Here is a 17501-nt window from a genome sequence, read left to right on the forward strand (position 1 = left end):
GGCAAGTTGTGTGGATCCCTGAGCTGCTCAGAACACCTCGCTGCAGTTGTATTTCACCAGCCATCCTCTCTACTGTTTTGACAATTAATGAAGCAATCAGGACAGGAAGAAATTAGAGCGCTTTAAAATTTTACTATTTCATAAAATCACAGAAGTGGTTATGAAAGAGACACTAAATCTGGCAGGGAACACCTGCAGGTGTGAGCAGTGCCCACGCTGGCACGTGCCAGGCTCTGATGGGCTGAGCACAGCACGGGGAAGGGGAGCCCAGGAGGATTCATGGATTTCTGGATTTCTGGATTCCAGGCCAGGACCTGAGCCCAGGCAGGACGAGCAGCACGGGCAGGGACAGAGCCCAGCACAGCCCTGAGCTCCTGCTCCACCCAGCACCGAGGCAGGAGTGCTGCTGGGCAGCCTGGAACTGCCCTGCCAAACCCCAGCACGGACCTGCTTAGAGACCTGAGAGCCCCTCTGACCCCCTGAGTAAATACATCATTAAGCAGGGTGTTTTTAAGACATGTTTAATTAGGCCCCCAGCCCCTCCTCACCCCCCCTTTCCCCAATTATGTTCCATTTCCCCCAGAGATCCATGGCTCTGTTAATTATGTAAATAAGTCATGCACTACTCCCTGAAAGAATTATATTTCTGTGAAATGCTGTTCATCTATTATCAATAAAAATAAATACAAGACACATGATATGTCATTAAAAATAATTTTTTAAAGCTTGATGATTTTTGGTGTTTTTACTGACTGAAAATACATGAGAACTGAAGTAAAATAACTCACAACTGGAGTTATGCTTCTTCTACATCTCAGATGGTCAGCCAAGAATTGTACCAGATAATACATACAGAGCTATAGAGAATGAACTTTGTATGCAAACTACTGATACCCTAACAGAGGAACAGAAACAATGGTGTTAAAATTAACAGAGTGACATTATACTCTAACAAAATGCACATTCAATTATTTGGGATTGTAAAGAAGGCATTTTGATTTGCAGATCACAGCTGAAATGGTTCATATCAGACCCTGCAAATCACAACTGAGTGACACTGAGGTGTTTCCTTACCCTCTCAAACTGACAGAGTGCCACTTGCTTGCAGTGGCCCAAGCACCTGCTAAATGTGGCTGACTTCAATAGGTGAAAATTAAAATGTGCATTATAGACAACTACAATTAACACAGTAAAGATTAGCTTGGATTGCCAAAGAGGGAATGAAAAATGCTGAAGTAGCTCAAGTTTCTGACTGAATTACAACAGAATTCTCTTAATAAAGAAGTATTTGATTTTTATTTCCCCCTATACATGACATGAGAGCTCATTTAAATGTTTGCCCAACTGAAATTTCGTGGCACAAGAACAACAAACCCAGAGTTTAGAAAAAAGCCTCTTGGTGCTGTCAGCATGAAAGTGCTGCTGTCACTCGTTAATGAGGCCAGGAATTCTGAAAACCTGAGTTAGCACTAATTGCCACATGCTAATAAATATAAAATCACAGTAGAGGAGCTTTTGCACATGAACTTCATAGTCTAAAGGTTACCATTTCACAATATTCCAGGTACTCCTAGAAGCGTCTCTGGAATTATGGATGTGACTTTCCACTTCAAGAACACCTAACAGAATATGAAATTCTTCCATCACGATGGTAATGAAGCTCAAACTCCATCCTCCCACAGGAGATTCCACAAACAAACCCAGCAGAAAACAGATCTGTGGAGTATTTATCCTTGTTTTGGAACAATATGACAATGATCCATCACACCAATGTTTATATTTCAGTTTTTAGAGTTGATGACAGAGATATCTGACAATGTGGAGTACAGGGAAGACATTTATCCCCAGTCTGAGCAACATCAGATCCATCTCCTGACCCCAGGACCTGCCAGGTTTGCAGCCAGTCTCCTTCCTGTGCTACACAAATCAGCAGAAATTCAAGGATTAGTGTTTCTTTTTGCCTCAGATACTACCCACTGATACTTGAGTTTCCCACCCTCAAAACCATGGCTGCTCCCACCCTCAGCAGAGCCCTGAGGACAAAGACATGGATGAGGGAATATTCAGCAAGTTCTGTGATGTGGATACACAGAACAGTTTTGGGGTTTTTTAAAATGCCAAATAATCAATCATTTGTACAAAGGGTCTCATCAGCTCTAGAGAGAGGTGCCAGGACTCTGTCACAACCAAGGTGCACCTCCCTGACCTGCTGGAGGAGGGAACAGCAAGGCAGAGGAGCCTCATTCTCAGTCCAGAATTTGTAACGGGAACAGCAGAAATGGCTCCACTGAAGCTGCAGCCACTGCATCTGCTCGTTTCTAGACAAGCACTGCCAACACCTGATGACCCCACGGAGCCCAAGAGGAGCCTGCAGAAGCCAAAGGCCAGGAGCAGAGCCTGGCCTGGGCACAGGGCACCCCTGGCACCCGACAGAGCCCGGGCACTCACCTTGCCGTCGAACTTGGAGTACTCATTGAAGGGGTTGTTGAGCTGCAGGGGACACTGCTCCAGTCGCACAGAGAGGATGGACTGCTTCCCAGAGCACGGGGATTTCACCCTAAAATTCTTCTTTTCAAACAGTGAGCTCAGCTCCTCTGCTGCAGATCAGAAAAGAGATTAGAGGCATGGCATGAGGAGACGTACAGAGGCTGCTGCTCACCACAGAGAGATAACATCATAAGAGGGAGCACAAAATCAAATAAATAAACCTACAAATGCTTCAGCAGGGCAGCATCTACCACCACTCTTTCATAGCCCAAAGACATGAAGCCATTAAGAAGCCTGAATGATGCTCCTGTTTAAGCTGAGAAAAAGGTGAGTTTTCCTCTACAGAGAACACAGCTGATCAGTGTGAGACCCACTTGAGTCAGGAAACAATCAAGGGAATGGCACATTCCTGGTCTCTCTGCTTGCCTACCTTCTCCAGAGGAGCAGGGAACACGGAGGAAAGGAGCTGCTGCCACAGGAGCAGCAGAGCTGCCGCTGAGCCTGGCACAGCAGCCCTGCCCTGCAGGGACACCCTGCCAGCTGCAGCCCTGGCACCAGCCCCAGGACAGCCCTGCACTTGTCCCTGCCAGCTGCAGCCCTGGCACCAGCCCCAGGACAGCCCTGCACTTCTGCTCCTCCTGGGGGACTGGATACAGCCTCCCCTCTTAAAAATGTCCAGCCTGAAACCACCATTCCACATCAGCAGTTGAACAATAACAATAAAAAAAACCTTTCTAAAAACAAAGGGATGCAATTCAGGAGTCTTTGAGTGGTCTGTGAAGGCTCCTAAAAGCCTTTTAACGTGAAGAAAGTGCACAGCTGAATTTCCACCAACAGCTCAACTCCCAATTTACTTTCAAAAACCCCTAGAAAATAGGACTTCTTGTGTTAGAAGGCACTGTGAAATCAGGACAGGGTGTTCCAGCACAGCAGCACCAAGGGCTCTGGCTGCAGGGAGCTGTGCCTGAAGCTGGCCCAGCTTTCCCACCCAGCAAGCAGAGCCCCCAGCCTCCATCCATCACCTCCCAGGGCCCAGCCCAGCTCTCCTGCCCTGGGGCTCCCCGCAGCTCACAGATCCCCATCTTGCTTCTCCAGGGAAATGGAGCTGCTCCCGAGAGGGAATGACCCGGCACTTGATCCGCAGGGACTTGGCTCATTCCTTAGAGTGCAAAATTAAAACCTGTCAAATGATAACTAGTCAAAAGCTCCATTTATTTTTATCAGCAGATTGCCTTAAAATTCAGGCAGTTGGCAGAGGTGCTAAATACTGGCACTGAGAGATCCCCAGCGGGCTTGTGAGAGGCTGCAGTTAACTAAAAAAGCTCGATTTAATCCTTTTCAATGTGGCCACTTTAACTCCATTAGGTTGTTTTGGTTTTTCAACAAGCTCTTGTACCTAATTTAAAAAAAAAAAATCTAAAGCATTATGCTGGAGTATTACCTTTAACTGACAATTCCTGGGCACTTGGAAAGGCCACTGGAATCCACTACAATGGTTTTACTCATACAAGTGAAAAAGCAAGTTTTTATCTACAGCTACTCTGCATGTCAGTATGGGCTGGATGCAAGACTTGGGAAGGATCGTTGACACATCGTTAAATTGCATTTTGTATGCTCTGAAATGAAGGAATGTAAGATGCCAGGGCACAGAGGATGTCCTGAAGGGCTGCTCCTTGCTGCAGGGCTGTTCAGGCAGTAAGGGAGCAGCACCCAGACCTCAGTGGCCAAGCAGAGAGGGAAAACCAGCTCTGCCAACAGCCTCGAGCCTGCAGTTTTTGTGTGACTTCTTTATTTTGTATTTAAATCTGCTCTGCAGCAGGCAGGCACTGATCCATTTGCATGCACATTCCTCAGGGGGGACAAGAGTGGCTCAGAGGGGACAAGTGTGGCTCAGAGGGGACAAGTGTGGCTCAGAGGGGACAAGTGTGGCTCAGAGGGGACAAGTGTGGCTCAGAGGGGACAAGTGTGGCTCAGAGGGGACAAGTGTGGCTCAGAGGGGACAGGAGTGGCTCACAGGGGACAGGAGTGGCTCACAGGGGACAGGAGTGGCTCTGGGGACAGAAGGAGAGGTGGCCATGGAGCCCCAGCAGCAGCAGGGGCTGCAGGAAGCTGAGCCTGAGCCAGCCCAGAGTGCAGGACACACAGGAGGGATGTGCAGCATCCCTGGCCAAGGGCTATAAAACACTGAGCAAAGAGCTGGAGGTTATGGTAGATTAACCTTTAAAAGCTACAACTCTGCTTACAGGAGGAGAAAGGCAAAAACATTTCAGCATGCATTAGCAGGGGTATCCAGCACAGCTGAACACTGAATTAAGGATTAGTGAGACCCTGCTGCTCGTGTGAGCAGCTTTGTTCACTCCTCTGAAAAAGATGTTACAGGGCTGGAGAACAAATGGCAGCCACGGAGACAGGGAGAATTAGGCAAAAAAAGGGAGATTACAGAGGAACCTCATTAGATATACACAAATTTTGAAAGAAGTAGGCATGACAGACCATACAAAGGTTTGAATGTCTGTCAAGTACAACAGAAATAGAAACTAGCTGGAGCTCTAAAATAGGAAAATCGAGACAGATTTGTAATTTCACATACTACAATTTAAACTATGTAGAACATCCACTCACAAATACTTAATTATACAATTAACAAAACCAGAACTTAATATTTTTGAGAAATCAGTGATACAGTTTCACCAAGGAAAGGCAAGATCAGCCAAGCCAGCATCTATTATGCTTGCATTTAAGCAGATCATACATCTACTCTTTATTCCTTAAGATTTGCACCTTATCTAAAGAAGTAGCCACAAAAATACTCCATGCAAGTGAACTCTCCAAAATCCCCCATGGCACCAGGTGCCAAATGCAGCTGGAAGTGCCCTGGAGGCCCTGATGCTGCATCTGGAGAGAGACACCTGGGCAGAGCCACTCCTGTCCCTGCTGTGCCACAGTGCCACCAGGGCTGTGCCACAGTGCCAGTGCCACCAGGGCTGTGCCACACTGCCAGGGCTCAGCCCTGTGCCACCAGAGCTGTGCCACAGTGCCACCAGGGCTCAGCCACAGTGCCAGTGCCACCAGGGCTGTGCCACACTGCCAGTGCCACCAGGGCTGTGCCACAGTGCCACCAGGGCTGTGCCACAGTGCCAGTGCCACCAGGGCTGTGCCACACTGCCACCAGGGCTGTGCCACAGTGCCACCAGGGCTCTGTCACAGTGCCAGTGCCACCAGGGGTGTGCCACACTGCCACCAGGGCTCAGCCACAGTGCCACCAGGGCTGTGCCCTGCCCAGGCCCCTCTGAGCCCCTGAGGGGACAGACACCCTGAGCCCCCAGGGATACTTTGGGGTGCAGAGCCCACTCCATAACCCCACAACTCCCTAACCCCACAACTCCCTAACCCCCTAACCCCATAGCCCCTAACCCCAAGTGGGTGCCCAAACTCTCCTCTGCCCTGTTAACCCCCTGAGCGCCATGCCAGAGCTGGCACCCTGACAGCACAAAGCATTGGCATTTCCTCCAGGCTGTGAAAATCACAAACTGCAAATGCTGTAACCATCACAGGCACGGGTAAAAACAGTAGGAAAAGAAGAGATATTTTATTTTACCTGAGTAAGAAGTATTTCTGTCTTTCCACTGAACGTTTTTGCATTTTATTTGATTTTGTCTCTCTTTCCGCAGACGTTCTAGTCTCTGAGCTTGAAAAGAAATATTACAACTATAAGTTTGTCAATGAAAGTTTACTATAAACAAAGACATAATTAACTACCTTTATATGAATAAAGATGTTTTATACTGCATATGTAGGGGAAAAAGTCATAAAATTTTAAAGGTGGCACCCCTGAAAAGCAAATACCAACAAAAACATGAAAATGTTCTTGATTTATAATTGAAATTAGAGGATATAAAACATTAATAGAGATCATAAAGATAGTATTAACATGGAAGAGAATAATAAAATGTGAAAACTTCTGTGATTAATATGACATTTCATTATATAAATCATTAATAACGGTCTTAAAGGAATTTTAATGCACAAATGAACTGAAGTGAATATTACATTACAGGAATAAAATTACTGTTATGAATTACTCTACCCGTTTCAAAAATTAAAGATAAATGAACTCAGACTAGACTATTAAAGTTTTAAATATAAAATCCTTTATCTAAAAATCATGAAAATTATAAAATGTCAAAGCGATATAAATTAGCACGGCTTTTCCTTCAGTAGGCTGAAACAGTTTATAGGTAGTAAAAGAAATGATTTGTATCTCCACAACATTAGTCAAATCCTAAAATGAATAGAATATTTCTTTACATATATTTTGACTCCAAAATATGGTCAGGGAAAAAAGCCCCAAATAGTTCTGACACCAAAGAACTTGCAGCCCAGGATATCAGACAACAACTTAAATTACCTTTTTTGTTAACTGTAATTCTTCCTTGGGGGAAAATCCTGATGGAAGCCACCCGAGACAATGACCCCAAGAAACCACTGATATCATGCACTCCAGAGAAGCAGATCAGACTGGGAAGTAAAACTGACAGTGCTGATCCCCAAAGGAAACAGTTTGCTGGACATATTAGCAATTTTGATGTATTGAGATAATTCATTAACTAAAATGGGTTTGTAGAAGAGATTCTAAAATGCTAAATGACTCTGACAATTTTTGGATACAAGTGGAGTTCCCTGAGCCTTTTCAGCAATTAGAAAACATTAATAAGTATTTTCTATTCTTTCTGTTATTATTCTTTTACATTTAGGTCTTTGAACTGAATTGTGGACAAGGAAGTAATTTTTTTTTCTCCATAAAAACTGTCAATGAGGGAACTGATAAAAAAATCCTCCTTTGAAGCTGAACAGCTGTAGCAAGCAGGAGTTGAGGGTGCAAGCACAAACGGGGACTTTGATAAGTATCTCCCATTAACAACACCATGCTAGAACCTGAATACCTCTAGGTAGCTTCCTCTTAATGAAATAAGAAATATATCCCTTCTCATAACTTTAAATATTGGGAAAACACTGTTGTAGCATAGAAATTTTATTCTGAAAGAAAAGCTCCACATTTGGACTAGTTACTGCCCACACTGTAACTCAAGATTACCTTCCAAAACCCTTCCTTTCCAAATGAGCTATCACAAAATAGAAATAAATATTAATATAATAAAATATAATCTGTTAGATGAACAGGTAAACAAAGAATTAAGGAAAAACCACAGAATAGAAACAGGATAATGCACGTTTTTATCTTGTTTGGTATTTCCAACCCCTGTCAAAACAAATGTCCAAGAGCACAGGCAGCACCTCCCCTGACCCACCCTGCTCCTCCACCTAAGTGGAGTCACCTAAATCACCTAAATGATCAGAAGTGGCCATTTCACTGTGGGACCCTGCTACCAGGCCAGATGGAATGGCCAGCACCTGCTAGAAATGGGAATTACTGAGGGCTCGCTGTCACAGGCAGCCAGGGACAGTTTTGGGGGTGAAAAGCCAAAGTTTGGTGGCTGCCCAAGGGTTTCACTAATGGTCAGTCCTGAGCTGAGCCTTTGCTCCTGGCCTGGGCACGGTGCTGCTCGCCTGGCAACCCCTGGCACTGCCCTCTCCTCCTGGCATGCCAGAGCTCCTGGCACCCCTGACCTTGGAACGTGCCCCAGCTGGCACCTGAAATGCCTTCAAACCATCATTCACATGGGGATTATTCCACCAGTCTGCTCCCTGGGTGAAATGATCCTTCAGAATCCTTTTCTGGAGTAATCTATAAACTCTCAGACTTGGCCTCTCCTTCCTCAGGAGCTGCACCCCGGGCTGAAGTGCCCCAGCCCAGGGCAGCCTGGATTGCCAGCACAGCCTCCTGCCAGGCTGGGCTGTAATCTCAGTTCACTTCCAAACCTCACTCTGCCACAGGAGATCAGTGCCAAAGCTTTTCTGGCACCTCTCACAACTCCCTACTTGGAAAAGGCATTTCAGTGTCTCTGACAGCACACACATTTTCCTGGTGAAGCAGAGCACAGAGGTGCTTTCTGGGCTCTAGGTGGTGTTGTAATACCTGCAGAAATCATTTAAAAAAATATACAGAAACAGGAAAGAGAGGTCAGTACTGACCACTGCACACCAACCTTCTCCTCTGTATTTGACCTCACAGAACTCCTGTTCATAATATTCCCCAGGTCTAAGCAGAAGCCTGGATATCCCTTATATGAAACACCACATGGGAGAGCTTTCTGCCAGCCATGACAAAATGAGTGTATTTTGCAAAGGTGCTCACCCTTAAACTTCTTAATCTGGTACCTTAAACCCTAGCTCAAGGTTTTTATCAGAAATAAAACTTCAGCAGACAAAATACAGACAAATCATTCCCTTTGCTGGCTCACATCAAACTTCATTCCTCTCTTTTATAACAAATACATTTGATGCCTCACTAGGCAGATTTTTTTCTCAGAAAATAACTATCCTGTTCAAAAGTTAACACCCCTCCAGACAGTAACAATAGAGATATCACAGACTGTTCACGTACTTTGGATTTAGATTTGATGTCTCCGCAATTTGAATTTTTTCCTATCTACAAAACTGACTACCTCGACGTTCCCCGGCACAGGATTAGGTAAAACAGCAATTAAGGCTGGGCTGCCAGCACACTAAAGTAATGAATGGTTGTTTATCCTTCTCTAGAAGGGCTCAGCACCGCAAAGGCAGCGTGGCAGAGCCCAGGCCAGCCCTGCTCGGCTCTGTCCCTCAGGCAGGACAAGCAACGCCCGGCCCGGCACCACGTACCTGTGTTGGATCGGCGCCTGATGCCGAAGTCCCAGCTGGAGGTGATGTCCACGGACTGGGAGTAGACGTAGCCCTGAGCGTCCCCGTTGCTGCCCTGCGGCTCCGAGGCGCCGTCCCCGAGCGCGGCCGCGGGCTGCAGCTTCTCCAGGTCCACGTCGTGGTCGATCAGCACCATCTCGCACATGCCCGTGTCGTCGCTGGTCACGTGCGACTGCCGGATGTGCGCCAGGATGATGGTGGGGTTGTCCAGGAAAGCCATCCTGCCGCAGGGCCACCACCTCGCTGTACTATCTCCTCTCCATCCTGCCTCGTGGGCACCTGGGAAGGACGGACACGTTGCAGGAAGGGACACCAGAAGCCCGGAGCCCCGCGATGCACGGAGCCCGGCAGGCTGAGGGAGAGCTGCTCGGCTCTGCCACGTCACTTGTGCCACACCGCTTGCTGAGGTCCATGTAAGGAACAGGGGGTTTGGAGGCCAGCTCGAAACCCGAGTCCCAGGACAGCAGAGGTACCCACAGACAGGTCCCAGCACTCTGCAACACATGGGTGCTGTCAGGAAAAACACCCCCAGGGCTGCACACAGGAGGATGGCAAGGGAATCCAGAGCACAAACATCTGCCTATTCCAACTGATCCTATACAAAACTGACAGGGTTTTGGATTTCTTTTCACCCATCATAACTGTGTTTCTGTTTTGGTTCTGTGTCTACACACCAACTTTTTGAGTACCTTATTACAGACTCTCTTCAGGTTTTGTATTTCCAGGAAAAGCTTTAAACGTGAAGAGATTAGTGTCTCAGGGCAGAATATTGAACATCTGCTGCTGCGTGGTGCTTCACACAGGGCAATGCTGTAACACAGAAAGCTCTGTGACCAAAGCACTTTAAGAACAGTAATTGCCACTTACCTAAGATATTTCATTCAGAGCACTCAAGTGGCCTTTTGAAACAAAGCAGAGGGCAAAAAGGAAAAGGAAAAAACCCCAAACCACAAAACCCAAACCACGCTCACATTGTTATCTGATTTTTCTGTAGCTGTGGGTTTGCAGTGATGCCAATCTAATTCAAGCCCGGGCTGACTGTGAAAGGGGCAGCTCCATGCCCTGCCTGACCTGCTCCAGGAGTTCCACCATCTCCCAAAGCTGGCAGTGGAGCTGTGGGATGAGCTGGATCAAAAAATTACCTGCTGAAAAGAACCTAAAAAGAAAAAAATAATTATTCCTGTTCATGCAGAGAGTCCATCAGTGAGCAGCAGCAGGAGCCACTGGGACACCTCCACCTGAGGGGGCTCAGTCTGAGCTCACACACAGGGCAGGACTGAAGTTTGGAATCCCCACTGCTTTTCTAACCAGAGGAAAACACTTTACAGAGCTGCATGTGTGTGCTTGGGATTTTGAACTCAGAAACACCAGCAATCTCCTGTCCTTGCTGCTTCCAAAACTGCTGCTTAAATCACACAAAGCCACTTCCCATGAAACCCTGCTGAAGGCAGCTGGCCTTCTCCAGGACATTTTAACAGAGGGAAGGGGCAGAAAGGACCAGCCAGGCTTGTTCCAGGACCAGTGAATGCATTTTGCCACGTTCCCTTTTTTGTCCCTATATATTCTGCTATTAGTGAAATTCACTCCAGCAGGATCCTTGGAGACCCCCAAAGCCCACTTGGACACAGCCTGGAGCTTTGCTGGCCCTGCCTGGGGTGGGAGTTTGGATGGGATGTCCAGAGGCTCCAGAGCACCACAACTCCACACTCTGTTTTAATTTTCTGACTCTTTCCATCAAAGAAGGTAGAGAGGCCACGAGGAAAATGTCCCACCCAAAGGACTGAAGTGTCTGGGGCTCTGACCCTGCCCCAGCGTGACCAGCACAGCGGGGCCTGAAAAACACAGACACAACCAAGTACAGCCTATGGACATGGCAAAACACATGTTGAGGATGTTCTCTAAATTGAATTATTTCTACTCACTGATTAGGAAAGGCCACGTGGACCTGCAATTGGCAAAAACTTGTTTAAATAAGCAACAGCCTCGGGCGTCGGAAAGGTCTGCAAACTCCCAATCAAAAATTACTGCTGCCCCATCAATGTGTCATATAAATGTTGGCATGTTAATTGTGTATTTATAAGATTGTTAATGGTTAGTTAATTTACCTCCCACACTATTATTGTACTTGAAATGATTTAATGTCTGCTGAGGGAGTTAACAACATGTAACAGCAGATGCGAGAGTTTTACCTTTATACCCTGCACCCCGACTTCCTGCCATTAACAGTCCTGTGCTAAATCAGCCAAGCTTCTTCCCAAGTGCACGTGTGCAAATGCCTCTCCCATAAACCTGAACGCTGAGAAAGTGCTGGAAATTCTACACTACTTTTACACAAACGTATTTTTATTTCCTCCTCTTCAGAATTTTCAAAAAGGTACATTAAAGCTAATTTATCAACACATTAATGCTAACTGAAAACTCTCTGAACAGTTAATACCCTTCAAAAAACAACAGAAAAGGTCAGACCCCCACATTCAGTCCAGGTTTTGATGCCATATTTAGTAGTTGTAGCCTCCAGAATTCTAGTAACCAGTTCTGTTGATAAAGGCACAGACCAAGGAACAGCGACTTCCAGTGAGAGAGAAGAACTCAAAGGAGCAAAGTTCAGTTTTATAAACCTTTACACAAACACCTTGAAGGTTCCAGCAAATCACAGACCCAAACCCAATGTCTAGATCTGCTGAGATCTGCCAGCACAGCCCTTCTGCACTCCTACACCCACACAGCATCACCACATCCTCACGGAGGAGCCAAATTTAACGGAATGCAGGGACCTTCTGAGCATCAGCATCTGATACATCCCTTAATCCTAACCAAGAGATAAATGTTCTTCTAATGCTTGTGCTATACAAATAATAGCCTACCACTGAATAAAGCACTTTGCAGGCAGCTTTGTGCAAACACTAAAACTGAAGAGAGCAGTGTGAAGTCTCCAACATTTTAGAGTTGGGTGTTTCTGTACAACAGGATGCACAGGCTGGGATTTAATGATGTACTGCTTGGCAAACACCTGTGATCATCACACAGGTGGACAGAGATCTTCACTTTCTTCTGATCTTTGTTATTCACCTATCTAACTGTCTGCACCTTGTCTGACCAACACCCCAGGGTTGAATGCTCCCTCTCCCCTCTTGGCCCCACTGCTGTGATTCTGCCACGGCCCGGGGGAGCACAGCCCCCCCTCAGTCTGTGCAGGCACAGAGCATCCCCAAAGATGTCAAACTGCACCATCAAGAGGCTGAACACCTCGCCAGGATTCACAGGAACTTTGTGGCAGCACCAGACAGCTGCATCTCAGTCTACTATTTTTATCAGCAGTATTGCTCTTGCAGTTCCCCACGGCTATATTTATGGCATGGATGGGCTCTCCCAGCGAGGGCAGCAGGGCTTTATGCAGATCAGGCTCATTCATAACCCTGCACACAATGAGCAACGCAGAGCGTGCTAACAAACGACTCCACTGCCAGGAGGTGACACAAAGGTCTTGGAAAAGGATCTGCAGCCGTGCAGGCTGCACCTTGAACACACAGCTGAACACAGCTGAATTTCGGGAGGCAGCTTCATCATCACAACACGCTAACTGCTCGTGTGACCCTCCTGCTTGCTTGATGCACTGCAATTATTTAAATAAAGATTGCCTGGCTCTCCTGCTTCCCCACCAAACCCCACACAGAGTATCATATCTGCAAGTTAACCTACACGAGGTGACGACGAGACAGCAAAACGAGTGTGGGATCAGGGGAAAGGACGAGCTCAACTCAGGGCTGCCATCCCTCCCATCCATCCCCTTGCCCACCACGTGTCAGGCAGACAGCAGCAGGCACAGCTGGAAGCAGCTCCGTGCTGGACCCAGCGACTGGGGGGACTGCAGCCATGTGTCAGCCCTGCTCCTGCTGCTTGCAGGGGAAACGTTTGACCTTGAGCGTGAAAAAATGCTGAGAGCAGCTTTCCTCACTTTGGGGAAAAGGCAGCTATTTCAGAATGGATTTCCTGGGCTTTTGAAATGAGCACAGTGAGTCTGACACAATGCCTCGCCGTCACTGCACAGCACAAGGTGGCTCGTCCCCGTCACTGCCCCACAGCAGCACCAGGCAGGGCAGGTGTCTCACCTGCACAGCTGCCAGCCGTGGGGCAGGGCCCCTCTGTGCCACCCCTGCCCCAGCCCTGCTCCCTCCTGCGGGTCCTGGCACATTTTCCAGCAGAACTGCAGATTCCTCTTGGCCAGCAGGCACTTTCACACCCTGTACCTGCCCCCAAAAGGTCACAGGCTCCAGCTCAGAACCTCCAGCTCCACCAAAAGTCCCGTGGTGCCGCACATCTCTGACTGAGGAATGTGTCCCTAAAATGACAGCGCCACCTTTCCATGGCACCTTACAGGAAATATTTTCCTCACATGAAGGGTTGATATTTTTGCCTTTCTTGCTTTGAAATACACAGACTTCTAAACAAGCTACAAGAAACAATAAAATCAGAGAAAGCTGTCAGCAACTAAAAATGTTCTGCTGCAGGAAAGAGCTACAACTTGGAAGTTCCACCAGTTTTGATGGAATGATTTTAAGAGTCCTCCAGTTCAAATGGCTAAAAGCAATTCCAAATTCCCCACAAAACTCTCAAGCTAATTCCTGCAATGTATTTTCCTCTCTAAATTATAAAAGCAAGAAGTAGGGGGAAAAGAAGCTTCTTTCCTCATGTTCTGCAAAGCTGTAGCTTGTTTTTGGTTTTTTGTTTGTTTATTTTAATATTGTTTAAATTTACTATCCTCCTTAAGGAAGTAATAAACAATTAAAGCCCTATTCAAAGTAAAAGAAATTATTCCAAAGACACAACTCGTGGAAGGTACAATTTGGATCCACAACAATTGCTAACAAACTCAAATAGCAAGCTGGAAAAATTATATACCATTGCAGGTCATGTTATCATTCAAGGGCTTCCACAGTCCCTGTACTCAAACACCTCCTTGACTGTAGCTCTTCAAAGTGATCTTTAAAAACTAATGAAAAAGATAGGCAGATTAGAATTAAAAATTGATTTTTCCCCAGCATCATATAAGCAGGAACAGGACGGCACGAACATACTTCAAAATTTATGATTCAGGGTCTATGAAATAATTTCCCAGTCAACTTCTGTCTGCAATTGCACAAGAAATGGTTCTGGTTATCTGCATTTGCAGCAGCAAAAATAATCAACCCCCTCAAACACAGACAGGTCCTGGGCAGGCAGGATAAAGGAAAGTGGACTGAAATGCACGAACATTCAAGTTTATGTTTCAGCAAAAGCTCAAGTGCGTTTAAGAGTGAATACTTATCTGCAGAAGCTGTCACTCACACTCTGGTCCTATCATTAAAAAGGAAATAATCATTTACAGTCATACAAAGAGGCTCTCTCACAAGAGAGACTGGAATTGGGAAGTTATGATGAGCAAACACTACATTACACACAACTTCCAACAAATTATTTGTTCATTTCCAGACCTGTAAATCAATCTGGCACTAGCTCTGTATTTTTGAACTGCCTGGAATTTGGCTATACTTTTGTTGTCACACTAATCAGGATGCAAATGACACCAATTCCAATATTTTAATTACTGAGCTTTAGTGGGGGGGGAGAAAATATTGGGGTATGTATGGGAAGTATTCACTCTCCTCTTTCCTGATCTTGTCCAATCTTTGTTTAATTGCAGACAAGTTGATTCTCTGCTAACCTGAGAAATCTTGCATCAAGATTTTAAGCAAATAAATAAGTATAAAAAACGCAGAGATTATAAATTAGGGCAGACAAATCTGTATCTAGACTCGTGCCTGCAAAGAGCATTCTATCAATATAGCGAAATGCTAATCTCCTAATTAACAACCTAATTAGGTAATTATGGCTTTGCAGAGGGATGCCTAAATGAAATATGACAACATGGTCACCTCTTTATATGGCACCTGTGGGCCTTTTCAGCTGTCACAGCCGAGAGTGCAATATCAATTTGAACAGATGACAAAGTGTTGTCATTTTTCATTCAGATATTGTGCTGAACGCCGGGATCCAGGCGCTCCCAGCGCCGCTCCTGCCCGGCGCTGCCGCATCTAAACACGCTTCATCTAAACACTCCGCTTCATTTCCAGGGTCCCTGCTGAAGCCTGGCTTCCCGTGCTGGCTGCGGGCTCTCCCGGACACACGGCACAGCTGCGGTGCCACGCCGGGGTCACCCACAGCCCCCCGAGCCAATTTCACGGCACGGGTGTGGGAGAATCGCCGCACGGAAAAAAATATCTGAGTTCGTCACCGAGGCTTAATTGCTGCTGGCTCTAAAACAACAAAACAAAACCAGAGGGCCTTGTAAATAACACGTAACATTCATTTCACTTTTATTCCTGCTGAACGCTCTTTTCCAGGGGAACAGCAGTCCCTGTCCAGGAGAAGGTGAGGCTGATGGGCTTCGGCACAGAAAGCTGGGAAGGAAGACTTTCAACAAAGGTGCTTTTCCATGGAACACTTTCTGCCACTCATATGTCTAAAATGCTTTAAAGACAATTCACTGAGCTTGAACATTCCTAAAGGAACCTTTGGAGCGGGTCTGGAAGAGGCCACAAAAATGATCAGAGGGATGGAAGCACCTCTGCTGCGAGGAAGGGCTGAGAGAATGGGGATTGCTCAGCCTGGAGAAGAGAAGGCCCAGGAGTGACCTAAATGCAGCCTTGCAGCACCTGAAGGGAGCCTACAGGAAAGATGGAGAGACACCACAGACAAGGGATGGAGGGACAGGACCCAGGGAATGGCTCCCACTGCCAGAAGGCAGGGATGGATGGGATATTGGGAATTGTTCCCTGGCAGGGTGGGCAGCCCTGGCACAGCTGGGGCTGCCCCTGGATCCCTGGCAGTGCCCAAGGCCAGGCTGGACACTGGGGCTGGGAGCAGCCTGGACAGGGGAAGGTGTCCCTGCCATGGCAGGGGTGGGATGGGATGGGCTTTGAGCTCCCTTCCAACTCAAACCACTCTGGGATTCTGTGATAAATAAAATATCTTATTGTAGTGTGGAGAATGAAAGCACAGTGCTTGCATATCAGACTAGAGCTTCCATTTTCACAATTCTCAGCGTGATATTCAAGAGCCTAAAAAACCTAATAAATTTCATATACATCAATACAAGCTTCAATCTCAAAAAAAAAACTGAACCAGAAAGCTTCACCATTTTACCTTTTTGCTGCTGAGAGAGATGCTGCTCTCTTTGGGTTTTACACACACAGAGGTGCCCAGGCTCACAGAAGCTGCCTTGCCTGAGCCAGGACACAGCCTGGGCACACGATGCAGGTGCAGCCAGCCCAGGGGCTCGCAGCACAGCAATGCAGCACCACGGAGGGAGGTCTGACACTGCCAGCCAGGGGGTGTGCCTGAAACAGCAGCACCTGGCAAAACAAACACTTTGGTCCTGGCCAGTTTCTTTAGGCTGTTGCCATTCTGCTTTTGAGTGCACGTAAATATTTTTATTGTGTTAAAAACATGATCATAATCTTATTTTTTTTAAATATAGCAGCATGCAAGCTGCTTCTGACTTAAGAAACACTCATGATGATCAGACCTACTTAAAAATGGCTGAGACCTTCGGCCCCTTTGGGGCTTTATGTCAAATGGAACTGGACAGATTCACATTTCTCCAGCAAAAGATGAATCCCTTATTCCTCTGGCTTTTAATTTTGGGTCTGTCTCTTTCAAGAGCACACAAAATATATTCAAGGAGCTTTGTTTTGCTCTCACAATAATGGCTTTAGATACAACACTTCTCAGGCAATAAGCAAACAAGGGAGGGATTGCCCTTGTGCTGTGTGGGATAAAAACTGAGCTGACAGTGACCAACAAGGCACCACAGTTTGATGGAGCTCCTCAGCTCACACACACACACAGAGTTAATGATAAAACAGCCTGGGGTCTGTGTCAGAGGCACTAACACAAACAGCACCCGGGGCAGCCCCGGGTGTGTGGCAGTGTCACCGGCACCCCCGGCTCTGCCCACGGCTCCAACCTGCCCCTGCCAGCACCTGAACAAATGGAAACACCTGAGCTCCATCCCCATTTCCAGCCAGCGGCACTTGCCCTCGACGTCAGAAGGAATTTTGGATAGCAGAAGGAATTTCTTCAGGGAAAGGGCTGTCGGGTTGGAAGGGCTGCCCTGGGAGGGGGTGGGATCAGCAGCCCTGAGGTGTGCAAGGTTGACAAGGTGGTGGTGGTGA

The 17501-nt window shown here is 46.8% G+C and overlaps 1 protein-coding gene across 4 annotated transcripts in view; it reads right to left on the reverse strand.

Annotated features, from left to right (window-relative positions):
• MAPKAP1 (MAPK associated protein 1) overlaps positions 1–17501 on the reverse strand; it is a 79886-nt gene that overhangs the window by 62101 nt on the left and 284 nt on the right. For 3 of the 4 annotated variants that reach the window (XM_041406793.1, XM_041406792.1, XM_041406790.1), the window contains exons 2-4: positions 9250–9567; positions 6086–6175; positions 2449–2597 (exon numbers count right to left, since the gene is read on the reverse strand). In XM_041406793.1, the coding sequence (XP_041262727.1) occupies positions 2449–2597; positions 6086–6175; positions 9250–9567 (557 nt within the window). Of the gene's footprint in view, positions 1–2448; positions 2598–6085; positions 6176–9249; positions 9568–10259; positions 10329–17501 lie in introns of those variants that run through there. The other variant, XM_041406791.1, reaches the window with a different exon arrangement.

Source organism: Onychostruthus taczanowskii, unplaced genomic scaffold (genome assembly GCF_017590055.1).
Source record: "Onychostruthus taczanowskii isolate IOZ18803 unplaced genomic scaffold, ASM1759005v1 scaffold25, whole genome shotgun sequence".
NCBI lineage: Eukaryota > Metazoa > Chordata > Aves > Passeriformes > Passeridae > Onychostruthus > Onychostruthus taczanowskii.